This window comes from Hirundo rustica, chromosome 21, assembly GCF_015227805.2.
Source record: "Hirundo rustica isolate bHirRus1 chromosome 21, bHirRus1.pri.v3, whole genome shotgun sequence".
NCBI classification, from domain to species: Eukaryota; Metazoa; Chordata; class Aves; order Passeriformes; family Hirundinidae; genus Hirundo; species Hirundo rustica.
This window is the reverse complement of record NC_053470.1, coordinates 1,464,149-1,484,655: the sequence shown is the minus strand read 5'-3', so window position 1 is coordinate 1,484,655 and position 20,507 is coordinate 1,464,149. Positions and strand designations below refer to the sequence as shown.

At 52.6% G+C, this 20,507-nt stretch overlaps 1 protein-coding gene across 11 annotated transcripts in view; it reads right to left on the bottom strand.

The window, feature by feature from the left end:
* Nucleotides 1-20,507, bottom strand: part of ARHGEF9 (Cdc42 guanine nucleotide exchange factor 9) — a 207,089-nt gene that overhangs the window by 117,227 nt on the left and 69,355 nt on the right. Inside the window, exon 1 of one of the 11 annotated variants that reach the window (XM_040084210.2) lies at nt 10,382-10,400. The exons of 8 other annotated variants lie outside the window; for them this stretch is intronic. Coding sequence is in view for 1 of the 3 variants with exons in the window: in XM_040084211.2 (XP_039940145.1) it covers nt 9,564-9,593 (30 nt within the window). In the remaining 2 variants the exon portion in view is untranslated. Of the gene's footprint in view, nt 1-9,553; nt 9,687-10,381; nt 10,401-20,507 lie in introns of those variants that run through there. 2 more of the 11 variants (XM_040084211.2, XM_040084215.2) reach the window with 2 other exon arrangements.

Here is a 20,507-nt window from a genome sequence, read left to right as displayed (position 1 = left end):
ATGTTAGAAGCAGCCCAATGGAGATGTTCTGCTGGTCCACATCCCCCAGGGCCTGGGGACCCTCAGCAGGCACAGCCCATCCCCGGCTCCGTCTCCTGGAAGCGCCAGAGAGGTTTCAAGGCAGAAGCCCTGAGCCTCTGCACGGAGCCAGAGCAGGGCAGGGGGAGCAGCAGAGGCTGGGAAACCTCCAGAACAAAGGTGCACACCTCACACATGCTCACTGACCGCTTCCGGAGCCCAGCGGGAGGGTTTCGCTGCCAGCACCGAGCCTGCCAGGGCTGGGGCTGGCATTCTGCGAGAGCTGAGCCACTCAGAGCGCGGGGGAGGGCACGGATCACAAACACGGCCACAGAGCCAGCCCCTCCTGAGCTGCCGGCCCCGAAACCCCCGGCACGGCAGGCTGTGGGGACCCCACTGCTGGGCTGCCTGCCCCGGGGAGTCCGGAGGATGCTGCATCCCGGGAGCTGAGCTGCAGCATCCCCCTCCCCAGGTCAAACAGCCCCTGTGGAAAGATGCAGGAAAGCCCTGGGTGCCTCACCCAGAGACAGGTCTGGGGCTCCAGAGGAGGCTCTGTGTGTGTAACCGCAGCACAAACAGATTCACTGCAGAGAAGCTTCGACTGAAATTATATTCGCAGCGCTCCCAACAGCGTTTGCTGCTTTATATAATTTCCCATGCCTTCTGCGTGCGCTAAATGTTAATTTCACTACGAAAATGGATGGTACCTTCCCTTAGAAGCCTTCCTGATAAAGGAACACCTACACAGCAGGGGTTTATGTAAAACCACGGTGAAGTTGAACTTCACGGAATTCTTCCTGGGAAGTTTGGTCTAACGTTCTGTACTGAGCAAAACGAGGAACGGGAATATTTGTGCCAGTTACATAAAACACCGCGTCCCTCACTGCACAGAACACGCAGAACCACGGCAGCTTTGGGGAGCACAGCTTGTGATGCAGGATCAGCGAGGGCTTGTGCTGGACCAGAACGGAGGTTGGAATTTCAGCACCTCTCCGGAGGGACAGCAGTCAGGGAAGGAGCCGGGGCTCACATCACATCACATCACATCACATCACATCCATCCAGCTTTGTATCCGCATCCATCTACGGACACACGGACGGGATAGCGAATCCTGGACAGCCAGAGAACAAACAGAGGGGCCCTACACCGACATCAGCCACAAGACAGGAATTCTGGAGCAAGCCAAGGAAACGGATGATGCCAAATCCTCCCGTGCAGAACGCACCCGGCTCAGCCCTGTGACCACGTCTCCCTCCAATGGATGTCTCCAGGAATTAGCACATCTCACTCCTCGCAGCTCAGCAAACACAGCTCGCACTCAGCAGCCGGCGTTTGGGGTTGGAATGCGTCCAGCTCCCGGATTCCCCGTGCAAGGACAGGTCGCTGCTCCCCACGAGGTGCCAGGACAGTCCAGGGGTGTGTGGCTGTGCAGGGTGTAAGCTCCAGTGCCCTGTCCTGCTGTCAATCCCTGTGCAGAGAAACAGCCCCCACCCTTGGACAGGCAGAGGCATCTCTGTTTTCCCAACATGCCAGCTCCACCTTCTATTAACTGGGAAAATGAACCAGTAACTCTTAACCTTAATGAACCAGAGAATTCCCGACCATGCTGCGGTGTGACAGAGCTCTGGGATGGGACAGGAGGAGCCCAGACCTGCTACCCTGTGGCCAAAGGAGATGAGTCTCACTGAGCTGGGGGAAATTTCACACAAAACAGTGTGACTGAGCAGGAATAAAATTGGTCTGCATGGATGAAACCCATTGCCAAGGGGAAAACACTGCTGGTGACTGTCAGGCCCAAAGTGCTTTGGCTCCTCTGTGTTCCCTTGGAGCACTCACCCCAGACCTTTATGGCACCATGAGGGAAATTTAAACTTCCCAGCTGAATTAATCCTGTCCCTGAGAAGGAACAGCCAGCCAGGGTACCCAGGGATGTGAGGGCTCCTGCTCCTCCAGTCCCAGTCTCTCGTGCCAGGCGCTCACAAACGCTGCTGTGACGTCGGACACCATGTGGGGGGTGACTCACAGACTCCATCAGAGATTATAAGAAAACCATTAAATTATTTTTTTTCCCCCTAAATCTAGGCAGGAATTAAGCTGGGGGTTTCAGAGATTAAAGGCCAGTGAGATTATGATTTGCTCTTTCCAAAAAGGAGGATTTCTTTAAGCTGGGAGTTGCCTCTTTTTCCTTTCTCTTCACGGAATGCCTGACAGAGCCCTGTTTTTCATCCTGGGCCAGATGGAAAGCACCAGCCTGCGAGCTGCAGAGCTGCTGCAAAGGGCAGATTTTTCCTCAAGAATCTCCATAATCTTGTATGTTTATGGAATGCCTTCACGGGAAGCTTCAAAAATCCCCAAACACCCTAAAATTCCTTACCCAAACTGCAAAATGGAGGAATACTTGTAGAGACCTGGATTTGGGCCTCATTTTGGCTGTGAAAAATTAACTTTCCAGTCACTCACAGTTCCTTGCCTATCCACTCCATCCCTCAAATGGAAAGTTTCCTCACTGTCCCCATGAACTTGGGAGTTTTTTTCCAGTATTCCCTCTTTCTAAAGGACTGTGTAAGTTGAGAGCCAGCAAAGCAGTGAAGTGGGAGGGAGCAGGGAAGGACCACATGAAGAAGATACCCTTGTGGCAAGGCTGGGAGTGCTGGAAGGAGAAGAAATTAAGTTTCTAAGCCCACTTCTGCAATGTTTAGAGCACACAGGGAGGTTGAATTCAGCTGCACCTGCATGAACACCTGGCCAAGAGATGCACAAAGCTCAGAGGCCACGGGGGAGGACCTGAGCATTGCCGGGGTCACTGCTCCAAGCATTCCAGGAGAAAAACCCACAAGAATTTCACCAGGAGATGGGCTGCTGAGCCACAGCAGAGCTGTCCCGACGGGACCAGTGTCACAGCCCCTGTGACACTACACAGACCACTGTGCTGAAACGGCACACAGAGCCTGTCTGGGGGCACTGAGTCCATTGTGCTCCTCTGGATTGCAGTGAGAACAACAAATCTTCTATTTTTAAGTTTACTTGAACTTAAAGCATTAAGACAGACTAAAATCTCCTGCCCCTGGCAATGGTGTTGCAAGTGCTTTCTGCTCTCCTTGCATCTGCCGCACACTCCAGCCTGCACTTCAGAAGCATCTTCGGATTCCCACTGATGAAAAAGAAAATAAAACCCCCTCATATCCTGCAGAAATCAGATGTGGTAACACCAATTACCCTGGTCACAGAGAAAGACTTCAGGGGCCAACAAGTTTGTTCTGTTTAAAAGGACCCATCCAATTCAGATGCTCGTTTCAACCTTATGTAAGCTCTCCTTGTCTGAAAAAAAACCCCAGCCCCTGGCCTAAAGGAGCACAGAGACCTTTACTCCCCAGTTTTATTTCTCAGCTGTTGAGCTCACTGTGGAGCCTGGGAAAAGGTAAAGAAAGCAAAGCCCAAAGTGCAGAAAAATCCAAGCCAAGTCCTTTTCCTTGTGGGAAGAGAAGTGCTCCCTCCAGGCACTCTGACATTAAATTGCAGAATCTTCACATCAGCACATGTCTGGGCAAAGTGGTGTGTGAAAAAAAAAAATATTACCTGCTAGAAACGAAAACTAAACCCTTCAGAATTCGGGGTCAGTGTCCCCAGTGGGGCCCCTGAGAAATTCAGCTGCACAGGCACGGGGAAACTCTTTGGCATGAAAATCAAAGGGTGCATTTCTGCACCTGCAAGGGAATGAGGACGAAAAGCGATCGGCCAGAGCTCCCTGCAGCCTCCTCACCCCCCTCCTGCCACACTTGGCTCTGGCTTCCCTGGGCTTCTCCTTGTCAAGACACTGAGAAAAGGAAAAAACCATCTCATTAAGAAGCTGACCCATGGGTCTCATGTTCTTCAGACAAATTAACCCAGAGAATTGGATGTGTTTCATATAAATCGTTTTCTCCCCCTCTCTCTGCCTCCCAAAAAAAGGAGAGGGAACAGCCTATTGAATCTGGCACTCTTTTAATGAAGACAACAGTGCAAGCCAACCTAATGAAGTCGGAATTCCAGATGGATAGCAGTAGGTGTATGAATAGAACATAGCGCACTCATTTTTATCAGCGGTATCAGCATTAAAAAATAAGTTTATGGCCTTTTTCTACATTGGGTTTTTTTGTTTTGTTTTGTTTCCCTTTCTCCAAGTGAGGCAGGTGAATGCCAGCAGGCTCCATTCCCTCTCCCAGCTCAGAGGGATTCCTTGCAGTGAGAGTGAGCTCAGGCTGCTGCCTTCCAGGAACGGGCAGCGCTGCCCTCCTGCAGCTTGTGACAATGTGTGACAGCCAAGGGGACCCTGGCTGTGCCAAGGGGACCCCAGCTGTGCCAGAGGGACCCTGGCTGTGAGGGATCACACAAACAAACCCCCCTGTGAGGGACACACAGGCACAGGAAGGCACCTGGTGCTGTGCTGCCTGCTCCAAGCAGCACATTGCCAGTTCTGTGCTGGTGATCAGCGGCACCAAGGGGAAAATCCGATGGGATGGAGCTGAGGTTTGCTGGGCTGCCCTGCAGGACTGGTGAGTGCTTCAGGTGCTGCCTGAAATAACACAGAGAAGGTGCACTGGGATTCACTGCGTGCCCAGAGTTACCCTGGGTCGCATCCCAGGAATGCTGCAGCAGGGCAGAATGGGAGGAAGGGGTTGGGATCCCCTCTGAACACTTCTGTACACGAGCACAACTCCTTGGCTTCGGTGGGAGTCACCAAAGCTCCAGTCAAGGAACTCTTTACCTCTCACCCAGACTAAGCTGGAGATTCCACAGCCTGAGCCTGGCTCCTGGAAAAGGCACTCCTGCCTTTCCCACACACAGCACTCTGGCCAGTCCCTACTGACACTCCTCTTTGCTCTCCCTGCCCATATTACATAATAAGCTTTTTTTTTTTTTTTTTTTTTGTAAGTCGTCTTTTCATAACAATAGAAACTATTGGAGCCCGAGATAACTTGATGAATTTTTCCTATTATCTAAGAGCTTAGTCACTCAGGGAATTAGTCATGTTCAAAATAACAGCCAGGCTCAAAGAGATTCAGAGCAACCATTCCAGAGCAGAAGCAGCTAATGTCATAAATACATTAAGATGTCAGCTTGAAGCATTTCAGAGATTTTTCAAGAAGTGTTTAAAAAAAGAAAAACCCTTTGATGAGATAGAAGGAAATCGGGTTCTCGACAGTTATAAAAACGTTGTGGTTTGCAAAGGTGCTCCAACACTGAAACCCTGAGCAGGAGGGACAGATGGACACGGTGACCACATGGGGCGTGTGGCTTCACAGCAAGCACAGCCTGCTCTGAGCTCCATGAAATCCTGCTTCCCATGCCTATGGCACCCTCCTGGGGTTTTCCAGACATCCCTGATGTATCTCAAGAGACAGAGGAGCTATCGGCGTGTCCCTTATCCAGCAGGAACTGGGGCCAGAGCCATGGAAATGGAGCCAGGCCTCCTCCCAGCCCCTCCTGGGACTGACACAGGACAACCATCAGCATGGAGCAGGGACTTATCCAGACATTTTTATTTACCACAACATCAGCTCTTTCTTAACCTGGATGTTTGGCACAGCAGCACTAGGAGGAGGCTGTAACTGAAAGGTTAAAGCAGCCCCAAAGCGGGAGAGAAATGGAAAACAACAGCAACTATGAAAGAAAAATCCCACAAAGAAATGCATTTGATGGGACGGACTTTGGGCTTTAGGGCTCCACGGAATTCTCCAGTGCATGCAGAGCTCAGGCAAGCCAAGCATCAACCTCCAGTGACAGGAGACCCGGATGAACAGGAACAAACTTCCAAACTTCCCACTCTGCCGTGGGAAAGCCCTCCGTGCTGAGGCCACAGGGATGGGGACCGGGCAGCACGCCCTGCAGGACACCCACAGCACCCAGGAGCACCCCTGGGACTGCTCCAGCAGCAGCCAGCGCTCCCTGCTCCCTTTCATCTCTGCAGGAACACTGCTCTGGGCCTCTTCAGTCCCATTTTTCCCTAATGCCTGGATACCACAAGCTCCTCTTTCCATGCCGCCCTGGCCTGGCTGTTCTCCACCAGCTGCTTATCCAAAACTTTCAAAAACCAAAGTCAAACCCAAAGCGCTTTTTTCCTACTTCTCTTTTCCAGACTTCGCATTGAGGTTTTTAGGATTACAGACTGCGAAGAGCACTTTGTAATTCCAATACCCTGTGATTTTCAGACTGACAAGTGGAAAAGAATCAGTGAGGAACAATGCCGCTGACCTGCCCCACTCGGGCATCTCCAGCACTTGCAGCATTTGGCCCTTTAATTCACTGAATTCATTTTCACCATATTTTAGGTCATGCTGATTTACAAGAGTTTACTTTTTGCTTGCGCGGGGAAATGGAAAATATCACCAGCAGCTTGATTTTAAGTATTTGAACAACAGGCAGCATAAAAATATCACTATTTATGGCTGTAAAAGAAAAAAGCTGGGACTGTATCTATTGAAGGTGATGGCTGCACTCCACCTGGACTGTCACAGGCACAACATTAAACCCAAAAGGAGATCCTTTGTGAGGAAATACTAGAGAACATTCCCACTTGTGTTACTTGTAATACAGTCAAAGACTTGGGGAAAAAAACTCTGCCCTTAACTGTTCCAGAAGAGGCTATATTTTGTCCTGATTTAATCCAACTCATCTAATTACCATGCTGGATCAATACCCTCTGAAGAATGCCAAACCAAATAATCATTGCACTCACACACTGCTCAGATGTGCGGATTGATTCTCATCACTACCAACGACAATTAGTTGAATTTTTCTAGGTTAGGAACGGATCCTAGAGAGTTTAGCAACGTGGTACCAGTGAAGCATGGAAAACACCCCCGTGGGATGCCAGCATAATTGGCAAAAGATTAATTGTTTAAAAAATGGGAAGCAGCACATGCAAAGGAGAGAAAAAAGAAACTCCGACAGCTTAATATTATGGAATAATAGCTTGGGTTTAGGGGCTGATTTGGGAAAAAAAGAAAAGCCACCTGCCACGAGAACAAAAGGTACTATCACTTGTAAAGCATTAGTGACACGCTTCTTAAAGATGAGTAACTCTGAAAGGGAGCAGATCTGAGTCTCGAACTCAAGCTGAGAACAACAGAAAACAGCATTTTGAATAAATCAGTGCTGTGCAGAACTTGGGGGAAATCAGGCTAAAATCTAGGTTTTGACCAACGTGCTTCAGCAGAACAAAGTCCAGGGATGCTGCCAGAATAAACGTATATTGCTGGTCTTTAGCAGCACACAGAAAATAATAGTGGGGTAAAAAAGACACCTGGAAAACCGTAACAGAGACCCAGTGCCCATGGAAATGTGTGCGGCGATGCTGTGGATGAGAGGCTGAGGCTGTGCACAGCACGGCAGCCAACCTTCACTCAGGAGCAAACAGAGCTGGTTGATAGTTCCACAGCACATTTTAGCCAGCAGACTGAGGTAATCACATTCCCACTGAATTGCTGAAACGCAGCTACTCCTGGTGTGGAATAACTCCCTTGTTTAGCACAGTCCACCAAATGATCCACATCTAAAGTAGTAAAATTTCAAATGACTTACCAGCGGGGACAGCAAGGAAAATCTGCATTGGAGGGAATATTGCTATCCACACTGGCACTTGGCCAGGACACCTGGACCAACACATCTTGTCTTGCTAAAGGAGCAGAATTTGTAGGGACCAAGTGCTGGCAGCACCTCGGCTTTGGGTGCTCCCAATATCCCTGCACTCCAAGGGCAGGAGCCCCTGAACCCTTGGCCACCCATCCCCAGGGAAACAGACTCCTCACCACCAGGGACTGCAAACACCTCTGCTGGATTTATCTTATTTGGTTCAGTTTTACTTTGCTGGTTTGAAATATTTTTTTTATTTTCAGATATCTGGAGATACGTGGAGTATCTCCAAATGCTGCTGAGGCTGTTGAACTGCTGTATGAAATACAGGAACCACAGCTCTCTCTTTCATTTTTTTTCCCTTGTTAGAAAGAGCAATATTGGGAAATTCCCGGATAGAACCTGCTTCAAAATCAACTAATGGAGTTTTACTTTCCCCTAGAAATATATTACAGGCTGTTCACCACTACAGTAACCGCTGCAATTTCTCTCAAAGAGAAAGATTAGACTAATGAGAACAGAATAACACAGCCGGCAGCAAGGAAGGAATCTGGGGAGATGAGAGGTCAAGAAAGTGTCGTGTCAATTAGAAAAGCACTTTGTCCTGCACCATCCCCAGCCCCTCCCCACCGGGGCTCGGCAGCCACCTGGGAGAAGAGGGAAAAGGAGGCAAGAGCCTCACCCGGCTTCCCAGCACCACTTTTTCTCCCTGGCAATGGGAAGCGGCTCACGGCGAGTGGCGTTGCTCAGACACGGGCGGAGAGGGGCAAAGTGCGGGACGAGGAGGATGGAGGAAGGAATCCCATCCCTCCGGATGCTCCCAGGGTGGGAGGCGGCAGCAGAGCCCCCGAGGTGCTGCTGGGTGCCAGACAAGCCTCAGCCGGGAGCTGAACAAACGCGTGCTCTGCTGCCCACACCGCACACGGCAGCGCCGGAGCCTCTCGGGAGCGCAGAGCCCATTTGTGCGGGCATCGGAGAGGGGATGCGGGGCGGCAGGAGAACGGGCAGCGATCCCTCCCAAAGGCTCCCCCGCTGCCAGCAGCATCTGCCGGTGCCCCCGGAGCCGGAACGCGGGGGCTGAGCCGGGTGACGCCGGCTCGGCCTGAGCCCAGGCGGTTCCGGACCCGGGAGCCTCCCGCAGCACGGAGAAGGCAGGGAAGGGCAAACAAACCCCAACACACCGCACGGCCCAGCCCCGCGGGGGAAATGCGCTGCAAAGGCACGCCGGGCAAGGAGGGCGAGCTGGGGCGGAGGAGGAGGATCCCGGTAACAACCGCATCGCTTCCCGGGGAAGTTTCTCAGTGAGACGGGGGGGGGGGGGGGGGGGGGGGGGGGGCCCGCTGAGCTGGGGGAACTTCCCCGCTTGCCCCCGGCACACGCAGCCCCCCGAGGCGGCTCAGCCAGGCGGGAGCCGCTCTGGAGCCGGCGGGGCTCAGCCGGAGCTCCCCACGCCGGAGCAGGGTCTGCCAGGCTGCGGGCGGGCAGCTGGGGCTCGGCGGCACATCGGGCTCCCCCCGCACCGCAACTCATCATCCGGCGGAGGGGCACATCTGACAGGTGCCGCCTGCCCCAGCCAGCCCCGTGCCGGCACTCCACTCTCTCCTCTGCTCTCCTCTGCTCCAGCGCTCTCCCACCGCACGCCCCACACGCCGGGGAAGCGGGCAAACCCTCTGCCTGCCCCCCCCCCGGACCCCCGGCTCGCCCCGCGAACCCCCTCCCACGCCCCGAGGCAAGCCCACCCTCCTGCCTTTCTTTTAATTCCTTCTTTTGCTCAGCAGTTTGGGAATGCGGAGTCTATAAAATGGCTACAGAGTGATCGATGCTTTCAAGGACGGGGAGTAAAGGAGGAGTCAGGAGATAGGACGGAGGTTCATTTCCCTGTCAAAGTACTGCAATAAGAGGAAAAGAGAAAGACATAGCTACCTGAACTCACCATTCCTGTTCCATCCCTTAGCCACTGCATCTTGCTTCTGATGATGTCCTTATTATCAGGGAGGGGAAGGGAAAAAAAAAAAAAAATCCCTACTGCCTGGCGAGAGCTGGCAGGAAAAAAAAAGAAGCCCCCCACCCCCACCCTAGCCTGGAGCTTTCAGTCAGCCATCCCTCAGCCCGGCAATCCCGTGCCTGTCAGGAGCACGTTATTAGCAGCCTCCTCACTACCTGGGATTGTGCTTATTTATTTCAGTCACGGACCGAGGGATTTGAGGGGAGGGGGATGTCCTTCTTTTTTTTTTTTTTTTTTTTTTTCTTTTTTCCTTGCCGTGCTTTGAAACTCTGCAAGAGGGGAGGGGAGTGGAAGGGAGGGGTGGGAGGGGGGACCGATGCGAACTTGGGGAGGGTCCCCGCAGGCACCCCGGGCACGCCGTGCCCTCCTGCCAGTGGCCGGTCACCCTCGCCCCCAGCGCCGCAGGACGCCAGCTCTGCAGAGCCAGCACATGCTCCACGCTCAGCAAGGGGCTGGGGATTTTGCTGACGTTCAAAGGGCACCAGGTCCTCATTCTGCTCTCCACATGAAGGATGAGTCCCCTTCCCACTGAAAGAGAAGCTCCCAGCCCAGCCCAGCGCTGCACCTGCCCGGCGTGATCCTCCCCCAGCACCGGCGCCCTGCTCCCCACTCGGGGGGTTCATCCCCTGCCTGCTCCCCCGGATTCTCCCCACTTTCTGGCCACAGCCAGGAAACGAGAGCCGTCCTGCACAGCTCAGAAAGCAAACACTCTCCTTTAAGCATTGCTCATCGATCCGGCCACCCACCACGTCGAGGGAGAGGAGCTCGCGGTGTCTGGCGCTGGGTAGCAGAGGCGGCGGCAGCATATGGGATGTGTAGAGCCAACTGGGAACGGGGCTGAATCCTGGCGGATGCTCCAGCTGGGACACGCACGTCGACATGGTTCTCCCCATGGCGGGGACACGACGCAGGGCCCGCAGCGCTTGGCCAAGGCCGCTCACGGCGCCGCTGCCGCAGCCCCTGCCGCCATCCCGGGGCTCGGTGCCCACAGGAAGGGGCAGCCCGGAGGACTGACACACCCCTGAGTACAGGAAAATGCCCCGCCGATATTCCCAAAATCCCCTCTTTGGCAGCTGAGCCCGCAGCTGGCTTTAGGGACAGGAGAGGGCAGGTAGGAATCGTGGAGACAACGTGGGGAAGGGCTGGCAGCGTGCTCTGGGCACAGGCAGGACACTGGGGACACTGGACACGCTGGATCCACGCACAGGATACGCTCTAAAATCTGGGGAGAAGCTCCAATCTCCTCAGTTACAGCTGCAGAGGATTTAGGGTTGTGTTTGCTTCGGTTTTTTCTCCACGCCTCAAGGGCATTTGGATCTCCCGCTCCCGGCCTCTGGAGGAGTCAACATTTTTCCTGCAGCTGGAGATTTTGAGTCAGGGAACAACACGCAGCTCTCCTCGTGACTGCCACTTTCTGCTGGTCCTGGCCCACTCAGCAGGATCCGAGCTTAGGTGTCTTCACTTATTTATCGAAATGGGACAGAGCAGAAGTGCAGGCAGGACTGAAGGGATGCTGCCCAGCATCCCTGCGCTGCCGGGGCCCCACACAGCCTGCTCCAGTTCCATCAAGCCATATTCCATCACCTTCTGCACAGGCACTGACAGCCATCATTATTCCCAGGGATGGCTGACAAAAGAAGGAGTCGGCTATAAATGCCTATAGCTGTCCAAACTTTGGAATGCTGCCTAAGTTTGGAGTTACACAAACACCAGGTGAGTTATTTACGTCCACAGGAGGGCTCCAGTTGGAAACTCCCACCTCTGACAGCCATTCTGGAATGTGTTGTCCATCAGGGTCCTCTCCAGGGAGAGCCCCGTCTCCTGCAGCGGGTGATGGCCACGGCTTTGGACAGCCCTGGGACTCAGATCTCACAGGTACCTCACCTGTCTGGGATGTCCGACAGAGCCAGCACAACCTCACCTGCTGAATCAAAAGCTGCAGGGGCTGGGAGAGCTGGGACAGCAGAACTGACTGACAGACAGACATCCTGAATGGACATTGCTTCAGAAACTTGGACTAAAACCAGCAATGATCAGCTTATCTCTAACTGAAGAGTAAATATTTTTTTCTACCAGGAAATATGAAATGAGATCTGCATTGCTGTCAGCACACACAGAGAATACAGCAGTGACCCTCTCAAGCACAAGTTCAGCTTCAAACCACGCACTGCATCGTCCCAGTAACTCCACTCACTTTGGTCAAAGTTGCACCCTGGCAGTGCAAATGGAGGGGATTTGTCTGGCACCCCCCACCCTGCTGCTCCAATTGGGAACGTGGATCTGGAGGAGGAAGAGGAGGATTTCTGTGCAGGACTGTTACACACGAGCACAGCGATCCCAGTTCCTCTCCTCCTGCCGGCTGTTGATCAGGCCTGTCAATAAGGCTCACATTCCACTGCTTCACTCCCTATGCCTTGTTTACACTAAGCTGATTTGAGAAGCAAACCAAGAGTTGCCAGGTTAATTCTTGCTCCCTGCGAAGGTGCTGAAAGGCAAGAAAGCTCAAGAGCAGCCAAAACTCTGAATGGGCAGCAGGCTGCACACAAATCCCATCCTGCCCAGAGCGGTGGGGCAGCCGGTTCTCTCTGGCACAGGGAACCTCAGAGAGAACCCAGCTGCATTTCCCTGCCAAGAAAATGCACCTCTGCTGCCTCATTGTCAATGCAAAGCGCTCTGCAGGCAGCCAGCGGGCAGGGGACCAAGCCCAGAGTCCCTGCCAGAGCAGGGGGAGCAGGGAAAAGCCACCTGTGAGCTTCTCCTGGGTGCTGTGCAGGGCCAGGAGCTGGGCTGTGATGCTCCTTGTGGGCTCCTTCCAGCTCAGCACATTCAGTGAAGCTCTGATTCTTCAATTCCCCACACTGGAGGAAAACATCTTCCAGGGAAGGGCACCACGTGCTGGCTCCCGTGCCAGGCGTGCCAGGGGCTGCTGCAGCCCAGCGGGGTCTGTGCCCACCCAGCACACCCCAGGCAGGGAATATCCCCAAGCACACCCCCGAGCTGGCTGTGAGTCACAGAGCACTGTGGGACTGTGCCACGGGCACTGCTCTGGCAGGAAAACCCACACTGCCCACAGGGAAACGGGGGCAGCTTCCAGTGTGTGCTGGCTGGGCACACAGCTTGCACTGCAGGCTCCTGCCCTGGGGTGCAGCTTGCAAAAAAAAGGGATTTCTACCGCCTGAGCACGTCCCACTGGGGAGGGAGGGAGGAGGCTTTCCTCAGGTGGTCTGTCTGGGGCATCACTCGAGGAAATCCCCAGGAAGAACTTGTGGATTGCTCAAAAATAACACAATACGCAGGCAGTTTCAGCAGAGGTGTGGTCTGGTCATATTTGACCTGTCACAGCCTCCAAAAATTTTGGTCTTTCTCCAGAACGAGAACCAAAATCAGCTGGTGTGCTTCACCCTCAGACAGCCCAGGCCAGTCTGGAGTCTCCTTGTGACTGCCAGTGATACCAGTAACGGGCAAGAACCTCCCAGGGGAGCAGAGAAGTGAAGGCGGGGAAGGAAGGGGCAGTGTTTACCTCTGCAGTAGCGCTGACTGCCTAAATTATCTGATTAATGCCGCTTTCCCACGTGTAATTTATTTTCTCCTGATTCCCTGCAGCTGGAGAGCCACTCCAAAGCCAAGCAAGTGGGTATGAGCAGAAGGACGCTCAGTATCACATCACAGTGAAACAGCAAAAATAACCTCCATCCTTGTGCCTCATCCAACACATCTGGAGTCATGGAAATAACTCACAGGAGACTTTAACCAACATTCCCACTGCAATCCAATTTCTAATCCAATCCTCAGGACTCGTCCTGCTCTCCCACCATTATTTACACTATTGCAGGGCAGCTTTTGGGAGCAGAACCCTGGTTTGAGACACCCAGAACACAGCCCTGGGCTCCCAAACATGCAGGTTCATTTTCTTGCAGCCTGTGAGAGCAGCATTGCAGGATTTCACCTGCCTCTCCTGTCTTTTCTTCCTGCTGTTGATTTACATCACCTCTGAAATCTCCTTTAGGTCTTCAAGGCCTCCCTTCCTTAATCCCACTGCAGAGTTTTGCTCTAAACCACTCTCTGGATGTGGGAACCTTTCCCAAAATTCTTCTCTCCTCACCCTGCTGCTGTTCTCATGAGAGGATTTCCCTTCTTTTGCTTTTCACCCAGTGCCTTCCCTCCCCAGCTACGATGCTGCACTGCACAACGTCCCCCAGCCAACACCTCCCCATGGAAATTTCAGCCTGGAATTTCCTCACTGGGGCAGGAGAGGCTGGCAGTGCCCTTTGGAGAGCCCTGTCACACGCTGGTATTTCACTGCTGCAGAAGGCAGATGTTCTTCATTCCATACCAGAGAGCACAAATTATGTTCCTGCAGTCATTGTCTCTACTGAACTGCAAAGAACAGGCACCAAATCCTACAGGTTAATTAATGAGAAAGGAGGGGAATTTGTCTAACCTCTACTAGGAATTCTGCAGCCTGGCTTTATAAACCAATCAGCCACGCTACACAGCTATGAAACACGTCCCCTCCTGCAAGAAAAGAAAGCCCAAACCCCATGGAATGCTCTCATAATGGCCCAGTGCCTTTCTGATTAGCACAGCAATAACACAGCGCTTCGGGCTCTTGCAAAGTATTATTATTATTTATGGTACATTACAAGGGAGTTTGTTTGTTCTTTAATAGGAGATGACATATTCAGAAGCCCAGATACGAGTGTCCTCCTGAACTAACTCCGACACAAAGACAGTTTCAGTCATAAATTACAGAATCATAGAACCACAGGACTGGAACTAGTGCCTGAAATGCTTCGCTCTGATGGCTGTGATTGGGATCTGGCTGTTTACCACAGCAAGGGAGAGACATCACCACCTGAGAACCAGGGGAGTCCCCTCACCTCCCAAAGTGACACAGGCCACTGGCAGGGACAGACAGGGCAGCTCAAACCCCCAAACCCGTCTGCCTCTGCTCCAAAACCCCTTCTCCAGTCCGGATCAGTTGTATGCACGCTCTGTATGCTGGTAAAACTTGAGTTATTTCTAATTTAATTATGTGCATTGGGCATTATTAATTAATTGCAGTATTTATATTTAGCAGTCACAGTGCAAACAGCCCCCATCTGGCTCCAGGCAGAGGTGTGTGGCACACACACAGCCTGCTCCATGGGAAAGGAGGGAGGGCATGGGTTGGGCATGGATTGGGCATGGATTGGGCATGGACTGGGCATGGATTGGGCATGGCCACGCTCCCACAGACTCCCCTCAAAGGGCTTTTTCTGGGATTATACCAAAAAAATGCCAGCTTCAGTTTTGGAGAAGATCAAAACAAACTGGAACTTTTATGAAAGCCTTCGTGGGAAACCAGAGTTTGGAAACCTGTTTGTAAAAAGCCATTTTTTTATTAAGTAACCTCTTCAGCTCGCTGCCCACAGTGAGCTAGACACAGAGAGCTTCCTCCCAGCACTCCCCAGTCCATCTTGCCCTTGGGAAGGCAGGAAAACAGGCAAATCCTGCATCTGCCTCCTTCCAAAACATCTCCTTCAAGACGGTTTGCATGTTGTTTACTATTCCTTCTCCTGTCACCCCCGCCTGACTGACAAGGCTCCTGATGTCTCAGCCCATTTGATTTGCTAATATCGCTCAACTTTTTCCATTTGCAAACCTCCCACCTCTGCTATAATGAACCCAAGGAGTCTGTTGCCAAGGAACGCTCTCTGTTGCCATGCCCTCTGCTTTAGAGGGGAAAATTAATAACCTGCAGGCAAATTAAACTCTTTGGGTGATGAGGAAAGCACCCCAGTTCAGATCCCCAAGCCCAGTAAAGTCTCTCCAGCATCCAAGTCTTCTTTCTATCCATCTGTCACTAGCACTGCCCTAGTTCTGCTTATTTAGGGAAAATCCTGTGGAGATTAAAAAAAGGAATAAAACTAAATTTGAAACTGAAAGGGCTTTACAGGCAGCACAATGCTCATATATAAATTCATTTCATTTGTGTACCAAGAGATCTGTGGCCAAAAAAAAGGTAATTTTTTAAAAAGAAAACTAGAGCTTAGCATTGCTGTTTGTGAGAAGATTGACAGGGAAACAATAAAGGCTGCCCTGGGTCGTGCATTTTGAGGTCAGAGGGACTGGCAAATCCATAAACCCTGAGGCTGAGCTCCTCCCTGGTGCCTGGAGGGACATTCCACACAGCAGCCCAGAGCCTCCAGGGCCCTCAGAATGGTCCTGCCTCATGGCCTGGGGGCTCTCACAGCTCTGCCTGTCCTAAAAACAACAGCCAGACTCACACACAGCTCCTGCCTGTCCCAAATCCAACAGCCAGACTCACACACAGCTCCTGCCTGTCCTAAAAACAACAGCCAGACTCACACACAGCTCCTGCCTGTCCCAAATCCAACAGCCAGACTCACACACAGCTCCTGCCTGTCCTAAAAACAACAGCCAGACTCACACACAGCTCCTGCCTGTCCCAAATCCACAGCCAGACTCACACACAGCTCCTGCCTGTCCCAAACCCAACAGCCAGACTCACACACAGCTCCTGCCTGTCCCAAACCCAACAGCCAGACTCACACACAGCTCCTGCCTGTCCCAAACCCAACAGCCAGACTCACACACAGCTCCTGCCTGTCCCAAACCCAACAGCCAGACTCACACACAGCTCCTGCCTGTCCTAAAAACAACAGCCAGACTCACACACAGCTCCTGCCTGTCCCAAACCCAACAGCCAGACTCACACACAGCTCCTGCCTGTCCCAAATCCAACAGCCAGACTCACACACAGCTCCTGTCTGTCCCAAACCCAACAGCCAGACTCACACACAGCTCCTGCCTGTCCTAAAAACAACACCCAGACTCACACACAGCTCCTGCCTGTCCTAAAAACAACAGCCAGACTCACACACAGCTCCTGCCTGTCCCAAACCCAACAGCCAGACTCACACACAGCTCCTGCCTGTCCCAAATTCACAGCCAGACTCACACACAGCTCCTGCCTGTCCCAAACCCAACAGCCAGACTCACACACAGCTCCTGCCTGTCCTAAAAACAACAGCCAGACTCACACACAGCTCCTGCCTGTCCCAAACCCAACAGCCAGACTCACACACAGCTCCTGCCTGTCCCAAATCCAACAGCCAGACTCACACACAGCTCCTGCCTGTCCCCAAACCCAACAGCCAGACTCACACACAGCTCCTGCCTGTCCCAAACCCAACAGCCAGACTCACACACAGCTCCTGCCTGTCCCAAACCCAACAGCCAGACTCACACACAGCTCCTGCCTGTCCCAAACCCAACAGCCAGACTCACACACAGCTCCTGCCTGTCCCAAATCCAACAGCCAGACTCACACACAGCTCCTGCCTGTCCCAAATCCAACAGCCAGACTCACACACAGCTCCTGCCTGTCCTACAAAAAAACCTGCCGGTCCCAAACCCAACAGCCAGACTCACACACAGCTCCTGCCTGTCCCAAATCCAACAGCCAGACTCACACACAGCTCCTGCCTGTCCCAAATCCAACAGCCAGACTCACACACAGCTCCTGCCTGTCCCAAACCCAACAGCCAGACTCACACACAGCTCCTGCCTGTCCCAAACCCAACAGCCAGACTCACACACAGCTCCTGCCTGTCCCAAACCCAACAGCCAGACTCACACACAGCTCCTGCCTGTCCCCTCTCCCCCACCCAAAGCCCGTGGGGATGTCACTGGAGCTGGGTGCCTTTGGAGGAGGCAGCCCCTGGTCCTACACCCACAAACACACACAAAGCCCTGGAACAGAGCTGATTTTCCTGCCGTGGAAAGCACAGCAGTGAATTGACATGGCCTGATGCAGGCATGGCACAGCTCCCACTCAAACCCACAGGATTCCTCCCTCAAAAACAACTTTACAGCTTGGCTCTCCACCAGCAAAGCACAAGGCAAGGAGGTTGTTCCCCCAGGACCTCTCATCCCCACCAGGGACGTGAGGGCTTAACAAGCAGCCCGTACTTATGGCTGCAGTTCATGGGAACGCACGGAGCCATCCGAGGAGCCCTTCACATTCGCTCAGCGCTCCTCTCGCTCTGTCACTTCATTCAAGCTGTGACCCCTGGCCCTGGATGCTGAGCTGAAGCAGCTCAGCTCCCAGCCCTGTTTCCATGGCCTCAGTCAGCCTGAGTTACCAGGACGTGTGGGGAGACCCAGGGGTGCAGGGAGGAGCACAGAGCAGAGCAGGAGGGCTCCTGGAGCCGCCCAACCTCAGCCCTCCCAGTGTGGGGTGAGCAGTGATGGGCACCCAGGACAACGAGGAGTGTTTTGAGCAGGGTGATGTGCATTTAGTCCCTACATGCCCATTTTCCCAGTGTGCCTGGGTCAGGTCGATCTCAACGTTTCTAGTGCCCTCCTGCACATTTCCCTCCCTGCTTCCCCTTGTGCCATCAGCTGTGCCAGCCAGGGCACATCTGGGCAAGAGAGACAGGAGGGGAAAGCAGCAGCTGAGACCAGCCCCAACCTCACCAGGAGAGCTTTTTGAGCTGGGGCATCATCTGCATGGATGCTCCATCAGCCTAAGGAAACCTCTTTGCTCAGCCTCTCCATTAACTGGAACCATTCACTTTTAGAGCCAGGAACATTTCTCAGAGAAATGCTCTCCTTCAATACTTCAGGCTGCTAAAGCATCGTGAGGCTTCCCTTCTGAGAGAGCCTGGCCTTGAGTCACCCTCTGGAATCGAAATCAAAGCAAAGAGATTTTCTCTTCCCCACCCACCACGTGCAGAGGGCTGTGAATTCCCCTGATAAGCAGCACTGCAGACCACAGAGGGCTGTGGCTCTCCAAACCACTGAACGTGCTGCTCTCACTCCAAATCCCACAGTCCCCTCCTCAGACTTCCACGGGTCCTCCCCACCGGGCTCAATCTGCAAAACAAAGTTTCAATCCTGTCTCACTTTCCAAAGCATATAAAATTCACTTTGACGTTGCTGCCTTAAAGCTCCCACCCCTGCTCCCTCCCCTCAACCCACAGCTCCTTGCTGGTGTCCTTTGAAATTGTTAAAACTCATCTGCCTGCAATAATTACTGACTCGGTGCTTTAATTCCAAATGAAACCACATCCCTCCTGGGCTTGTTTGATTCTGTCAGAGGGAACAGGCCATGGGCTCCAGGAGCGTGAGGCCTGCCAGTGAGAGGAATGAGATTTGTCTTTACAAACAAGCCCAGGGTCTGCTGTTAAATAAAACTAGCACTGAGAGATAAGAGAAACAATGGGAAGGATTCTACTGATTGATGAATGGAAGATACTTGCCTTTACAAACAAACCATAAGTTTGTTTGTAAATGAAATTGGATATTGAAAGATGAAAGCAACAATGGGGAAAACCCATAAATCCCATAAAATTAAAAATTAGTGGGGGGTTATACATTAAAAGGGGAATCTTAAGTCTTAGGCATTTTGGGAAGTCTGCATCTCTCTAGTGCCTCAGCCAATGGGGAAAGAGAGAGGGAAATGCGGCCGGGAAATTGGGATAAAAAGGAGGCTGCGTCCTCCAAAAAACTGAGAGACCCCAGGGGAAACGCCCCATGGCCTCTCCCTTTATTCGAATAAAGGAAAAGGACTCCTCTGTCTCCTTTTTGGACATAAACCTCTGGTGTTCGTGGATGAATTTCCCTGACACCAGGAAGCAGGGGAAGGAGGCTGGGTGTCTGTGGGTAACGCGAGCGGACAGCCTCCTCCAGCGGGAGCCCAAGGTTTTCCCCACCAAGCCATTTCCCAGCAGGGATGCTCGACAGAAAGCACAGGGTGTGAAACACGGACAGGGATCACCCAGAGCGTTTGCAGGCTGAGGTTGCGCGCCGGCCGAGATCTCCGGGAGTCAGATCTCAGGAGCAGTTATAAAACTACCCCGGATAAATGAAGGGGTTAAACCCAGCTTTGGGACTGCCTGGAAAGCCTTGGTGAATTCCTTCATTAAACACATCCCCACACTGCAAACGAAGCCATAAATATGTGGCATTTTCTCCCTCTAGTGGCTGGAGGCTTGGAAACGAAACAGATGGAACAGGACCCCGCAATTTCTGGGAACAAAAGGGATTGTCCCGGGCTGCCTGTCTCCCAGAGCCCCAGGAGCCAGCCCAGAGAAGGGATCACAGCCTGTGCCATGGTCAGTGCCCTCAGCACCGCGGGGGGCTGAAGCTCTCCCTGCTTTCACCGGGCACCTGTGGGTTACTGCACCAGTCACTTCCCTGCAATGTCCCCACTGCTCCTTGTTCATGCCCCGCTGCCAGGAACACACTCAGGATTACTGTCACCGTGTCACACACCAGCCAGGCTGCCAGCTCTGCTCACCCCTTCCAACACCTCCGAGCTTACAGGAAACCAGGAGACACAGAAAGTCACCCAGAGATCACAGAGCGAGACAAACCAAGGGAGTAACTTGGTGTGACACAGGAGGAGAAGCTCCTCAATCAACTGTTTCTGGAGGATTTTAAAGAAACACCAAACTCTGCACCACACCTGAAGTTCCCAGATTTGGTGATGTGGTTACTCCAGTTATGGGAGTGCTGGGATTGTTTCCACAAAAGCCTCACCCTTCCTCTAAGGACAACCAGAAGGGTCCACGACCTCCATTTGCAAAACTGAGCACTGTTTTTAGGACATCATCCTTGGAAGGAAGACAACAACATCAAAACCAGTTCAACACAGCTCCTTTCCACTAACTGCAATACAGCTCTACCATTTCATGGATTTTAGCTAAAAATCCCAAGACTTTCTGTCAATAATGCACCATCACCACAGAATTTGTTTGTGGGTATGAATGTGGATGAATACCCTCAACAACAGCAGAAATGTTCTAACAAAAAGCCAGGAAGAAGGGAAAAAAAGAGGAGATGGATGCTATCCAAGTGAGG